Raw genomic sequence first — 15,754 nt, forward strand, 5'->3', positions numbered from 1 at the left:
CCCCCCCCCCCCCCCCCCCCCCGCACTGGCTCACACACCACATGCTGGCACTTTTCCCTTCCTCACTTCTAAGCAGGACTTTCAGCAGGAATATTCTCTCTACAACCAAGAAGCACCAGCCTTTAGGATACATGCAGCTTCCCATTGCTCTGCAAAGCTTACTGCAAGGAGCAAACTTGTGGAGGTTTTTAATCTGAACTCTAATTCCCCAGTTTTCTCTGGTTTCTTCTTCCTGGCAGATCATATAAATGTCTGCATCCAACACTCTTAGCAGCAACCTACTCCCATCATTAGTTGGTACTGCCACTATGAACCCTCTTCTTTCACCTACTTTTGCTTTCCTGGGGATTTTTAATCCTCTCAGACGTCTTCCTCTCTCTGGCTTCTACCACTACTATAGCTAATGTTAGTAAAACTTTGAAAAAGCATTTAAATCAAAAAGTAGTTGTCCCCATAGATTAAGGAGACCAAGTACTCAGTATAAAATCAAGTCTGATTTCAAATAGGACACATTACAGTGGGGAGATGGAAACAACAAAACACACCCTTTAAGCATAATAAAAATACTGGCATATGAAGTATCAGGGAACTTGGACCACTACCTGCAAGGGTGTACCATGATTAGCTTTACTTTCTTTTTATTGTTAATTGGACCCTCAAATTCTCAATGTTGCATTTAATAATACATTTTACTTAGAACTCCAGGGAAATTTTCCTCTGAAGCCCCTTAAATATCTTCAGCATTGTTCAAACCAAAGTTTCTAAGCACTATTTGATATCATGTCCTGAAGGGAATCGATTCATTAAGAGAAATATTGCACTACTACTTAACACATCTCTGATTTTTTCTTTTCTTCACATTCCTAGATCTAGCCCTGGCTTTGAATTCATTACATAAAAAGTTCTGATTCAAGGCACTGAGTACCCTCTATTGAAGGATTGGTCAAATAATACTATGGTTACTGTTTTGCAATATGTTGACAAATGTTTCAGTGAAAAATTAATTGGTTTTCCCAAACTCACTCATTATAAGACTAGAAAGAACATTAAATATTTTACATTATTGCTTTCCTTTTAATTAAATTGAGATTATAAATTCTCCTTGAGGGCAAGGACCAGTTTTCATTACTGTATACTCCACGAAGGCCCACCACGGTGCCTTGGCATTTAGTATTTGTTGAATGAATGAATAATCTCTAAAAATTCCTTGACACAAAATACCACATAAAATCTTATGACATACCTGAGACATATAACCAGGAGGAACAAATATCGGTGGCATTGAGCCATTTAGTGACATCATAGGAACGTGGGCTGGTCCTAAAGCAGAATGATTAAAAACGTTAATATCAAATCAACACAGGCTCACATTACTACAATAGCATACTTACATGTTATTTTTCTTATTAAACTACAAATATACTACCTAACTAAATAAAGGCTAGGATTGTGTTACAGAAAACATGGTGCTTCAAGACAATGCTGTTATCTACAAAATCTTAAATTACTTTAAACCCTAGGTCGTTTCATTGCTAGCACCAGAGTTAATAACTTAGTGTTATTACTTATAAATAGCATATTAATAAATAAAAGATCCAATGCTAGTCATGTAACAAATGCCAGACTTCAACTGTACTCACCCTTCCTTTACCAGTGGCAGTAAAATGGAAAGAACGCTGGGCTTAGGAGTCAGAACACTTGGGTGTGAGTCCCAATTCAGGGCCTATTTAATCAGTCATTTGAGCATGGACAAGTCACTTAAAGTTCTTTAAGCCTCAGTCTCATCTTTACAATGGGGAGAGTAAGACTTGACTGTCTACCTCATAGGGCTAGTGGGAAGAAATTCGTAAACTATAAAGCCCTTTGAAAATTGGACCTTTTATTATTCTATTTTATTATGAAAAATCCACACATTCCTATATAAGAAAATGACTGAGAATGTTACACAGCATAGAGACTAAAACATGCCATTATCCTTGTCTTTGACAGAACGAAATAGGGGGTAAACTAGTATTGAGCCCAAAGAATAGGAACTCTATCTTTGTTTTGAAATCCTAGAATGGTAACATACCCATGGTAAGATTTTTTTTTTTGACTAGGCAATGGGGTTAAGTGACTTGCCCAGGGTCACACAGCTAGTAAGTGTTGTGTGTCTGAGGCCAGATTTGAACTCAGGTCCTCCTGAATCCAGGGCCGGTGATCTATTCGCTGTACCACCTAGCTGCCCCTCATAACAAGATTTTCAAAAACTACCTAGAGTACTCATAATCAAAATGTCATATACATATGTAACAATATCTGAGGTTTCTAGTGGAGTAGGAGTAGTGACGTGGGATCCGAGAAAGCAAATGTGATCTTAGGCTCCATTAAGAGAGGTCAAGCATCCAGGAATAAGGAGGCAAGAGTCCCACTGCCCTCTCCTCTCTGCCCCGGGCAGACCCCAGCTAGAATGCTGGGGTCAGTTGTGGGCACCACCTTCTAGAGAAGGGACCAATAAGCTGAGGGGTTTTCAAAAGAAGTAAAGAGGGTCCAGGATGGAGAAAGAGCTCAAGGTCACGCTATATGGCTGATCATTTGAAAGAACTGAGGATGCTTAGCCTGGAGGTGTGGGGTGGGGGGAGGAGGATGTGAATATAATGGCTATCTTCAAATATCTGAAAGGTGGTCATTTAGAAGAGAGATTAGATTGGATCAGCTCGGCACTAAAGGACAGGACTAAGAACGATGAGCAGAGGGTTATGGAGAGACCCATTTAGGCTGGAGATCAGGAAATGCTTCCTAACAACCAGAGTTGTCTTGGTGTGGAGAATGGACTGCCTAAGGAAGAAGTGGGATCCCCCTCATGGAGGCCTTCAGGTAAAGACTGGGTGATTACTTGTGGAGGGATGGCAGAGGAAAAACATTTGAATTTGACCTTGGAAATATGACTTCTGAATTATTTCAGGGCTTGGCACATAGTAGGTACTTAAAAAATGCTTACTGACTAACTGACCTTAAATATCTTAATCTACCAGAAGTTGCTGGCAAGATCTGGACCATAAGCCCTGGAGGTTCTGCTAATAGTAATAAATCTCCAACTAAGGTATATGTCAACCCAAGAATGATTAAACAGGCTTGATACAGCTACCGAAAACACAAATGTTCGGTTTCATTCAAATACCACACATTTGATTAAACCTTCACTTACCTTGGATACACTGAACGTGTCCATCCTCAGTTCTAATGGTGAATGTTTCTCCAGGATTGACCTGTACCAATATAACCTACAAAAAAGAGCCATATAGTTAAATGTGTTGTCCTTAATGACTAGGAAAGAATCAATCTTTGTTTATTTTATGAGGTCAAGGGGGCCCACGGGGAGCAATCCAAATCTCTAGGGAAGAACAAATAGCTAGGCCAGTTAAATAAGCCCAAAGAAGAAATTTAATAAATCAATTCCTTTAAACATACATGCAGTTCCTCCCTGCAACTTCCCCTACCTAGACCCTGGTTTTTTTCACAGCACCCCTCCAGCCAAAAGCTGGAATCATAATAATTTTGGATAAACACATCAGAATTTCTCATCAGAAAACAGGTGCTGAAAGGTGTAAAGAGCAAAGCTTAATGCAGTTTTGGCTACAGAGCCCCTGAATACTTGATGAACAGTGCACTGGAGACTATATGGTCACCTTGTAGACTTCCTCTACTGGACCAGCAGCTGTGACTAATGACCAACAAAATGAACACTAACAGTGCCCTCCATATGTAAACTGGTGCAGCTGGTGACCAAAACAAATGAAGTCAGATGACTATTTCAACAAAGCCTTCTCCTGAACAAGCTACTATCAAAGTTAAAAGCTGAATGGAGTCTCTCTGGATTTCATTGCATTTCCATTTGTTAAATCATATTTTATTGGGGCCTTTTGTCTTTGACAACTGAGTCTCTTCTCAAACCCACTCCTATTCCAATGGAAACTTCCTTTGTGACAATGAAAATCAGTTAAACAAAAGCATTCAATACAGAAAACCTTATCCGAAAGTGTATACAATATCTTGTCCTAGTAGGCCCCCACCTTTCTGCTGTGAGGGAGATATTTCATTGTAGATATGAAGTGTGGGTCTGACATTCCACGTGTAAAGTTGGATTTCTCTTGGAATGGTCACATAGCCCAGTGGTACCAAACTCAAATAGAAATGGGGCCCATTCATCTGTACAGAAGGAGTCCTGCAGGCTGCTTACTGACTTAGTTTGAAGTGGAATGTTATCTTTGTTTTATTATATTTTTATTTATTTTGTTAAGTATTTCCCAACAACATTTGTATCTGGTTTGGGCAGCACTGTGGGCTGCATGTTTGACAGCTTCGATGCAGACCGTAAGAAAATGTCAGCATGGCAAAGGATTTACTAAAGTTGAATTCATCAATTAATTAAACCAACAAAAGTGAAGTCTAAGCTATTTTTTTTTAATTATTACAATTGGAAGATACTAGTAGCTAAAATCTCTGCTGTTCAAAATGGCACTTTAAACGTAAAAAAAATTTAAACTGAACAACTATGAAATTGTCTGAAAGAGTCGATCGGCTATGTTTCTATACCAGTAGTTAGGTGGCATAGTGGATAGAGCCTTGAACTTGGAATCAAAACCTGGGTTCAAATCCTACATCAGACACTTCCCAGCTTTGTGACCCTGGGCAAGTCAGTTAATCTCTTGGAATCTCAGTTCCTCACCTATTAAGTAAGGATAAGAACACCTACCTTCCAGAGTTGTTGTGAGGACCTAACGAGATACCTTATGAAACACGCTTTGTAAACCTTAAAGGGCTATATGAATGTTTGCTATCATTATCATGTCCACAATATCAGAAGAAAGTTAAGGCAGCTTAAAATTTCAAGATGATTATCATCACTTTTGATCTGATCACGGAACTCTAACACAGAGGCCACACCCATTCTGACAACACCTTTGATCTAGGATGACGGCAGAAGTCATCGTCCATCCAGGAAGGACCCATTCTTCACACCAAGTCAGACTGTTTCCACTTAGGAATAAAACTCAATCTGCTTGAGTTCCCAAAAGAAGGAATGGAGCATAGTGGAAAAGAGTTAGGAGATACAGATCCTGGTTCTGTTCCTAGCTACATGACTTTGGCGAGGACATTTCACTCCTCTAGGCACCAGCTTTCTCATGCATAAAATAAAAAGATTGGGACTAGCTGATTTCCAGTGTCCCTTTTGCCTCCAAATTTGTAGGACTTCTATCTTTAGCCAGGTATAAGAGGGATGACTATCTTACCAATCAACATAATTAATTTTATTACTATTTGGGTGACAGAGGACATTGGGAGAAGAGGGGAAGTTATTCCCTTATCCTTTACTCAAAGTAAAATTTCTTCTAGACAAGTAAAGTTGGTTTTAGAAGTCAACTTGACATTTAAAGAGCTGTTTTATAAACATTTAGGCTTCAGAAGACTGCACTACTGTTCCATGAATGAACCTATTATTTAGGCAACAAAAAACTTCCCTGATAAACCATCCTTTTAATACATCTTTATTTTATAAGTATAAATTTTATTTTCAATAAAATTACCTACTTTGACAGTTATTCAAGATACTACAATGTCCAGGCAATTTCACAGAAAAGGCATTTTAAAATGATGGAGAGTGTTTTGAACTTAGAGTTTACTCATTTAGAAAGCAAAGGGAGTGAATCAGATGACTTACAAGGTCCCTTCCAGCTCTAATTCTATGAATGGTCCATGCTGGGTCAAGAAAGTACTATCTAGATAATTAGTACTAACATTACCCAAACATGTCTCTTTCTAAAGGTTTTTGGTCAGCTTATTACAAATAATATGTTTTTTAAAATTTATTTTCATTTTATTGATGTCTTTTGTGGCACAGTGATATTCTATTATATCCGAGTACCACAAATGATTTAGCTATTCCCCAGCTGACAAGCACCTATTTTGTTTTTAGTTCTTCGCTACATCAAAAATGTGTCGCTAGGAATACTGTGGTATGTCTTTGACCTCTCTCTATGCTTAACAGTGGGATCTCTGAGTCAAAAGGTATGAACATTCTAGTCACTTTTTTTTTGTGCATAATTCCAAATTGCTTTCTATAATGGCTGGATCAATTCACTGCTCCACCAACAGTGTGTGTGTCTTTTCACAGACCCTCCAACGTTGACCAATTCCATTTTTTATAATCTTTGCCTGTTTGCTGAGTATGAGGTGAGATCTTAAGAATTGTTTTAATTTGCATTTATTAGTGGTCCTTTGGAGCAGTCTTTCATACAGTGAATAGTTTGGAGATCTTTTGTGAAGTTTGTTCATATTTTTTAATATGCTTTTGGCATATTAATTTCCTATATGTTGGATATCAGACCCTTATCAGTGTTAGTAAAATGTTAAAAAATATATATGTGAACATCACATATACATACATATACATACTTCCTACGAATATACTGAATCATTGTTTATAAATCAACACTTTCTGACATTTTGGAGAAAGTCCAAAATTGTTATCCATTGGGGCACCAAGACCTTCTATGGATCTGGACAAAGTTACACACAAGTAGATGAAACCAAAGAGATATCTTTGAAAATTAGTGTGGATGATGATCAGCACTGATAAAGAAATGACGATTATACTATTGGTAAGGATGACTTAAGAAGAACCAAAGACATGAGCTAATTGTTGGGACACACAGTGCCAAAGAAAGGGTTTTGACTCCAGGTATCTGCATAAATTTTACGGAATAACAGTTATGCTAGGCTTGAAAATACCAAATACCACCTATTCTCACCTGTTGCATGCTGTCCCCATTTACCATATGAGGTGGAAGAGGCATGTCATTCATTACGGGTGTAGGTTCTAGAGCAGGAACCTGTTCAGCCATAATACATAAAGGGACTGCTTCTTACATTGATTAGCCTGTAAGAAGAAATGAAGCCTTAGGTTAATTAAATGAAGTTCGTATTTCTTTCCCAACAAGTCACTTTTCAAAATACTCCAGAAAGTAGAAGTCTTTAAGTAATTTGCTTTCCATAAAAGTTTCATGAAAATTGCTTTTATGATATTAGACTTTTAATAGAGGGCTTTAAAATGTCACATGTTACAACATCTGTATACATACACATATACATGTGTGTATATATGGGCACGTATATACACACAAATAGGCAGGCAGGTAGCGCAGTGGATAGAGTGCTGGACCTGAAATGAGGAAGACTCATCATCTTCCTGAGTTCAAATCTGGCCTCAGACACTTCCTAGCTGTGTGACCCTGGGCAAGTCACTTTACCCTATTTGCCTCCGTTTCCTCATCTGTAAAATGAGCTGGAGAAGGAAATAGCAAACCACTCCAGTATTTTTACCAAGAAAACCCCGAATGGGATCACAAAGAGTTGGAAATGACTGAAAAACGACTGAATGACAATACACAATTTGAGTGTCAACAGCCATCTTGTGAGTTACAAATATTGTTATTGGCCATTAATTACTCAAACATTAAGCACCTACTGTGTATAAGGAGGCACTGTGCTAAGTGCTAGAGATAAAAAGACAAAAGTGAAACGATTCCCATTTCCAAAGAGCTGACATTCTAGTGGGAGAGACAACACATACACATATGAGTATATACACGATACACACAAAAGGGATGCAAGGCTATTTTGGGAGCAGGGAGGCCCTAGCAATGTTGGAAATCGGGGAAAATTTCATTAAGAAAGTCACACTTAAACTGTGTCTTGAAGGAACCTAGGGACTCCAAGGGGGCAGAGGTAAGGAGTATATTCTAAGCACAAGGGACTACTAGCGCAAAGGAAAGGAGATGGAGTAGGCTGGTCCAGCTGGAATGTAGAGTGTGAAGAGGGATGTAAAGTATAACAAGACTGGCAAGGTGGAAGGGGCCAAGTTGTAAAGACCTTTAACTGTCAAGTAGAGGACTCTCTAGCTGACGCTGGAGGAGACAGAGAGCCACTGGAGTTTGTTGTGTAGGGAGGGAAAAATGTCAGACCCGCGTGTTAGGAAAATCACTTTGGCGGCTGCGCCAAAGCGATGAACTGGAATGGGTAAGACTTGAGGCAGAGGCTACTGCAATAGTCACGGTGAGAGTAGATGAGGGCCTGAACTAAGGCGAGTGGTAGCTATGTAAAAGAAGAGGAAGGAAGGTGTGTGAGGGATAATCTGGAGAAAGAAATGACCAGATTTGGCAACGGATTAAAATAGATATATGGGGTGAAGAAGAGTGGTAAGTCAAGATTGAGAGGTTGCCAGGTCACCCCTGTTCTACAGGCGTGGAAACTGGCTTAGAGAAGATGTGTGACTTGCCCACGGTGACGCAACTACAAAGCGTCGGAGGCGAAATCCGAACTCAGGTTTTCCTGACCCCAAACCCAGCACTCTAGACATTATCCCCTACCTCACAAATGAAGGGCAGTACTGAAGGTAGAATTACAGATCTGCTTCTTCTCATACACTTGTGAGAAGAGGCAGCAGATGCGGCTCCGTTCCAAAGAGAGGCGAATGGCTGAACAGCAAACTGAAGTTAAATAAGAGAGATACGAGGAGGTGATTCCCAAGAACAGTGCATTTCTAAGTCTGCCGGGTAAGATCTATTGTTCTTCTACAACGTGTGAAGGATCCACTGCTTTTGAGAAATGTCTCATAGTGGCATGGCCAGAAAAAGAAGCCAGATTTCTAGCTCTAAGGCTATTCATTAAACCAAACTGCATCAACTAAAGTAGAATTTCAATCAGGGTACTAGAAGTTTCCTCATCTACTCAATGGGGAAAAATAATACCTGCCTTGCTCACCTTACAGGACTGGCATAAAAATATACTGAAATAAGCAAAATGGAAAATATAACATATCATACAAATATAGAACAGTTCTTATTACTGTGAGACCCAATGAATCTTTTTCTTTTCACACCAGATAAAATGCAGTTCTCCTACATATGAACACCATATAACAAACTGTCACCCCACTCCTGAAAAAAAGGCACCAACTTAGAGCAGCCAACATTTACATCTATCAGTTTCCCAAACTGTGTAAGACAAAACTGAAAAACTCCCTTGAAATTCACCATGAATACCCTTAGTCAGTTAACAACTGAGAAACCACAAATAAATACAATATTGCTTACACTGTACCAGAAGGACGAGCAGAATCCTATGGCAGAGTAGAACAGCATAAACACAGCATAGAACTTTGTTCCCTTTCCCTGTCAACCCCTCAAAACCGTCCCCCTTTTACCCTTTAAAGGAGTTGATGACAGCATGAACTTGCCATTTGTTGCATTCACTTTCAAACACTGTATAATGGATCAGAGATTTGCTGTCTCCAGCCTGTGAAGGGCTTAGAGCTTTGTTATAACTACCTTCCTCGTTGATGATGCAATAATACACCTCGGGCTGTCTCCTGGCAACTGCTCTGTGCCCAAAGCTGCCAGTGCCATACAAGATGAAGATTTCAAATGGCTAAGACAGCTATAATAATAATTGCAACAATCTGGGGCCCAGCTGAATTTGAGTATAAAACTTAATGATAACAGAAGCTAAAATGCACTACAATTAAAAGACTTTAAGTCAGCTGTGGAGATCAGGTCCAAAATTCTACTGTCTCACACACAGACAAGATTTTTAGCAGGCCCATCAATCTCAGCAGTTACATTATGTTTATTGCCATCAACTGTGATACATGATCTGTAAAAGCATGATACTAACAGTCACAAACGTGGGCTATCCTCCCTCCCGCAGTACCCGTGGCCATCTGGCCAGGTGCATACTGTTTGCAGCTCCGCTTTATCACGTGTTTCTTCCAGACCAGACTCTGCCAGCTCCCCAGCTCCAAAGCAGCTAAATGACTGCTGGTCTTAGTCCAAGTGTTAGACAGTAGTTCATTACACATTGCAGCTTCCTACTTGAAGCATCCAAGCTTGTTTAACAGGGTCTTTCCTTCTTAGGCTCAGCTGCAAAACAGGTCCAGAGAGACAACGAATGGTCTTTGCTGCACTCAACGAACAGTTCAAAGGCCCAGCCCTGCGGATGCAACTGTCCTGTCTACTTTACTGTCCAACACATTCACTCAGAGACTTCTAGGATGTTAGAGCTGAAAAGGACCTGAGAGATGATTTATTCTGACCCTCTCAGTTGCTCTTTACACCACCTCTCTTGATGTCCACAGCATTCAGGGAAAATAGTCATTAAAAACATTTTATAACCTAGGAGAGGGATAGCTTATACATCTAAGCCCGCTACCTTTATTTTTTGCTCACCATAGGCAAACACACAAAGATCTACTTGTACACGTGCCTCATAATAGAAGCTGTATCACCCTAAACTGAAGATGTTATGAAGAAAATACTGTTGACACCATTGCTATGATTATTGTTATACTTTTCAGTAACTTTCATATTTGTATCTGCCATATAAATGGGTACTTATATGCTTGCTGATTGGCTGAATCTCTCTAAGAACATTCCCTAAGAATGTAGAGATGAAACCTATAGTTAATATCCCGTAAGTTAAGTTTTTATATAAAAGGTAAACACTGCACTTGCCAAAACTGCACACAAAGTCAGAAAAGCACATACCTCACATAAAATACGTTACTATTTATTTGCTTTTGGTTAACAAGAGACGAAACTGCATAAATTATTTAATCATTCTTGATTACCTCAGTAAGTTATTTGCATTTGAATGTCAGACCATGTCATCCAATTTACCATTCTCTGAATTACCACAGCATATAAAATATATTCATATCAGATGACATATAATTATCCCTACTAAAAATACCTGTACTATAGTGCTGCCAGTCGCAATGCTAAAATTAAATTATGCTGGAAGTGATGAGTCTAAACCCCCTATTTTTAGTGACTTATAGCTAGGCCTTAAAAATCTTCTCTTCCAGGAATGTGACATGCCACACCTCAGTTCAGGAACCTAAACTTAAGTCTTATAAAAGAAATGGAATGTTTAAGACAAAAATTTAATTCATTAAGGGGGGGGAACCCCTTTAGGAATTCTCACTATACTTGGTTGGAGGCATTCACATGTAGGAGGCTTGGGTATTAATATCTTGCCACCTACAGTTCTAAACATGAACACATCTAACATATCTCTGATAACTTTAGGTTTCCTCCTACTGTTCTTGTAGGTTATGTGAAGTTCAAGCTATAGTTATTTTTTTATTTCATATAAAACAATTACCGTTCACATACACGTGCATTTCATGAGGGCTCCTATGGCCAAATAGTTCTTGAAAAGGTGTCCTTAAGAAAACTGGATATGGAGAATTTTTGTTATGGACTGACAAAGAAGAGAGCTAATTTGTTTTAGCTCACTCATAAATCACTTTGCATAGGTAGCACCTATAGGCAAAGGAGGGTATTGCAGCTGAGCCCTGGCAGAACAAATTCCTAGAGAGCCGAGTTAGTAGTTCCTCAGTATGAGAGAAAATTACTCTTTTGCGGAGGTCATCATAGTGGCCAATAACAGAGGAAGGATCCTGGAGTTATCAAAGGGCTTCAAAGGAAAAGTGAACTGTCAGACAGATTCTACAATTGCCAATGAATCTGAAGCTCTGAGATACTACAATCGCCATCTGTGCTGAAGTCCAGCCTCCTCCTTATTTCCCCTTTCTTGTTTTCCACTGCCCCCCCCTTACTCCATCTGTAAATAAGGGAGTTGGATTCTTTGACCTCTATGGTCTCTTCTAGCTCTGAAACAATAATCCTATACTGTTCCTCATCTGAAATCTAAGAGTTCTTCACTCACACCTCTTTTATAGTTACCACACTCTGTCTTTTATCATAGTTATTTTTATATGTATATATATATATATATATACACACACACACATGTATGCATATATAAAATTATAAATAAGATAATTTTCTCCTATGTGAGAATCTAAGCTCTCCAATGGTGAGGACTGCGTCTTGTTCATCTTTTGTTCTAACCACAGACGATAAAAGGCACGGATAGTTTGTGATCTGCACAAGTGGAGGAAGGGCCAATATTAAGTAAAATCCACTGAAATACTGAAGGGCCACCTGTGCCAAAATCTAATTGAAAATGCACCTGTATTTCCTAAATATGTAGGGGTACATCAGCTGATCACCCAAGTAAAAATGTAGATAAGGATATCCTTAACTTAGAAAAAAATAATATATAAATGTGTCAAGAGACTGAAATTCCAAGTTAAATACTGAGAAAGCCCTGTCACAGGCTCAGCTCCATTTGATTCTAGAGCTAAAAATTGGCAGAAAACCCCCACTTTACATGTCACACTTACATACCTCTAGTTGCCAAGATTCAGATCACTCACTCTAGGAATTCCATAAGTGATTCAAGAGCCACATATAGAAACTCCTCAATATAGTACAACATTTCTGGGATGGAAGTGTCAGCCAAATTATTCACATAACATTACATGAGAAAAAGTTGGCCCAGAGTTGCAGAGCAAATCTCTGTTTTTTGAGAAGGTAGAAATATGAACCACCAATATGGTAGAAATGAATACTTTTGAGAGTTCCCCGAAACAAGAAATTACTTGGCAACCTGGAAGTAGATCTAAACATTCCAAAAGAATCAGAATGTGAAGGGTATCTTTACCTTGCTCTAAGGATCTCCAAGGGTGATAAGTATCATCTATTAATTATGACATTAACTCATTTAAAAAAGGCTAAGCATGTTTTATAACCATTTTCAATCTGTCCCAAACTATATTTTATTTTCTATGTATGGCAGCTCATGTTAATGTGTTATTTTCAGTTTTTTTTTTTTTTGGCAAGACTACATTATTCTCGTATAACTAAAGATTCCACAACTGTTACTCTAAAAAAAAAATCAGGAAGTGATTTGACATGCACTTTATGCTAGATTATCACTGAACAGATGCTAGCCATTTCTTATGGAAGGGTTTTCAAATTTTCCATTTATACCACTTCACACTTTTTTCCATATCTAATAAACATTATCAATACTTTCTCATTCTTCTTCACACACACACACACACACACACACACACACACGACTCTGGCCCTTTTCTGGTTGTTTTAAACCTGCTAAAATCTGGAGAAATCGCACTATATTTAAGGTCCTATGTCACTGTGGACATGGCTCTATTCAGTAGCAAGTATGATTTTGTTTAAAATTAGCAAGAGGTCTTATGGCTAATCATGCTGATAATGACAGATAAATTAATTGCCAAACTGGTAAATAAATAAGGCTCCCCAAAACATTACAGGTACACTCTGAGTACTATTTCACAATAATATCCTTAACAAATTAAGCCAAATACCACCCGGCATACCCCTGCTGTAACACAGTTTGGCTGATTATGAATTTATGACATCATTGATTCGGAGCCGTCCTCCAAACGTTTCACCCAACATCATGTTTTCAAAGAATCAATTCGATGCTAGGAGAGCATGCCAAAAGTTCATAAGCAAGGCTAGCTTCAACAGGTCTCCACCACTTCGAAATGGTATAATGAGTAAATCAAAAAGGACCCTGGTACTCTTGGCAAACTGGTTCAGGCATAAGACCTTTTGGGATTATTTTGAAAAATGCCTAGAAGCCCTGTGACTTTAAGCTGCCCTGTAAATAAATCTCCAAGGAACATACTCAGTTTCTGCCCCATATAAGAACTTACGGTTTACTTAGCACTTTGAAAACCTGAAACTCCTTTTCTCACAATAATCTTGTGAAGCAGGTAGTACAAACATTATCCTCATTTTACAGAGGAAGAAACAAGCTCTGAGAAGTGAAATGGCTTGTTCCTTGTGCACAGAGAGCTAGCGTCCGAGTCGGGAGTGAAGCTCACATCTGTCCTCACTGGAGGCCCAGCTGCTCCTTCCCCCACACCAGGCAGCCCAAGACGGTAATTCAGCTATTTTTCTTGACCATCTTCCCAGCCTCTTTAGAACTCCAAATACCCGTGGCTCTTGAGGAAGAAGGTTAGAACATTTCCTGCAGAAATGAGGATCGAGTAGCACACACAGGAGCAGAGACTGAGAGCTGGAACCCCTAATTTAAACAGGTCTCCTGACTCCAAGCCTAGCACTGACTCACCCCTCTTCCTTAGTCTCCCTGGTTGGATCCTTAGCCAGGTCCCACCTGATAACTGCGCCTGTTCCCCAAGGTTTTCTCCTGGGCCCTTTTCTCTTCTCCCTCTCTACTATCTTACTTGGGAAATCTCATCAGCTCCCATGAATTTAACTGTCATCTCTATGCAAATTATTCTCAGCCCTCACCTCTGTCCTGACCTCCAATCTCACATCTCCAATTGTCTACTGGATATCTCAAACTGGATGCCCATAGCCATCTTAAACTCAACATATCCAAAACTGAACTCATTATCCTCCAACCCCCCCCCCCCCAACTCCTCCCCTCTTCCTAACTTTCCCATTAACTGAGGGAGTTAGGTGGGGCAGTGGATAGAGCACCAGAACTGGAGTCAAGAAGAGGTGAAGTAAAATCCAGACACTTATTAGCTATGTGACCCCGGGCAAGTTACTTGAACTATTTTTAGTTTCCCCATCTGTAAAATGGGGATAATAATAGCACCTACTTCCCAGGATTGCTGTGGGGATCAAATGAGAATATTTGTAAAGTGCTTTACAAATCTGAAAGTACTATATAGATGCTAGTTGTTTATTATTATTGCGAAGGGCACCATCCTCCCAGTCACCCAACCCAGGTCGTCCTTGACTCCTCACTCTCCCACACCCGATCTGTTGTCAAGTTCTACAATTTTACCTTCACGATATCTCTCGAATGTGCCTTCTCTCCTCCGACGAAGCCACCACCCTGGTGCACCCTCATCACCTCACGCTGGGCCATCTGACTGGTCACCCTGCATCATCTCTCCCCACTCCAGTCTATCCTCTACTCAGCTATGGAAGTGAAGTGAGCATATCACCTCCCTTCATGCAAACTCCAGTGGCTCCCTATCACCTCCAGAATCAAACAGAAGATCCATCTGGCCCCTTCCTAAATTTCCAGTCTTTTTATACCTTACTCCTTTCCACATACTCTATGATCCAGTGACATGGGCCACCTTGGTGTTCCTTGTAAAAGACTCCATCTCCCACCTCTGTGAGTGCAGTCCTCTCCATCCTTCACTCTGCCAAGTGGCTTCCTTCGAGTCTCAACTAGAATTCCACCTTCCCTAAGAAGCCTTTTCCTGTTCTTAATGCCAGTGCCTTTGTTCAGGGATTATCTCCACTTTACCCTGGATCTATCTTGTTTGTACATAGTTATTTGCACGTTGTATCCCCCACAAGCTGTGAGCTCCTTGAGGGCAGGGACTGCTTTTGCCATTCTTTCTTTCCCCAGCACTTCGCTCAGTGCCTGGCACATAGTAGGTGCTTAATGCTTCTTGACTTGGTAATCTACTAAGCCACATTGCCTCCAGATTAAGTTTCTTGTCAGGTTCTAACTCAAATGTCATCAAATCACGTAAATTCAAGAAGACAGGGCTAAGAAACTCCTACAGTAAACAAATACTTTAAATGAATTTTTGGGAAAAAAACAATTTAATTCAGTAATCACTAAATTTTAATAGTCTTAAAAGGAGCATTAATGATAAATTCTAAATACCTTATTCTACTCCTACAAATTGTGAAACCTACCCGAGCTTACTCTATTTCAGATATTTCAAGAGAAAATGCCATGCGTACAAAATGTGCTTAAACAATATTTTCATAATAATCATACAATAAGGACTCTTTCAGATTTTGAGGCAGGCACATTT

At 39.5% G+C, this 15,754-nt stretch overlaps 1 protein-coding gene across 1 annotated transcript in view; it reads right to left on the minus strand.

Moving 5' to 3' along the window:
* LOC114026495 (fibronectin type-III domain-containing protein 3A-like) overlaps positions 1-15,754 on the minus strand; it is an 80,870-nt gene that overhangs the window by 47,323 nt on the left and 17,793 nt on the right. Inside the window, exons 2-4 of the mRNA XM_027840220.1 lie at positions 6,792-6,919; positions 3,188-3,263; positions 1,244-1,320 (exon numbers count right to left, since the gene is read on the minus strand). Of these exons, the coding sequence (XP_027696021.1) occupies positions 1,244-1,320; positions 3,188-3,263; positions 6,792-6,884 (246 nt within the window). The 5' untranslated portion in view covers positions 6,885-6,919. The remainder of the gene's footprint in view (positions 1-1,243; positions 1,321-3,187; positions 3,264-6,791; positions 6,920-15,754) is intronic.

The sequence above is a fragment of the Vombatus ursinus genome, unplaced genomic scaffold (assembly GCF_900497805.2).
Source record: "Vombatus ursinus unplaced genomic scaffold, bare-nosed wombat genome assembly UNPS02004691.1, whole genome shotgun sequence".
In the NCBI taxonomy this organism is placed as follows: Eukaryota; Metazoa; Chordata; class Mammalia; order Diprotodontia; family Vombatidae; genus Vombatus; species Vombatus ursinus.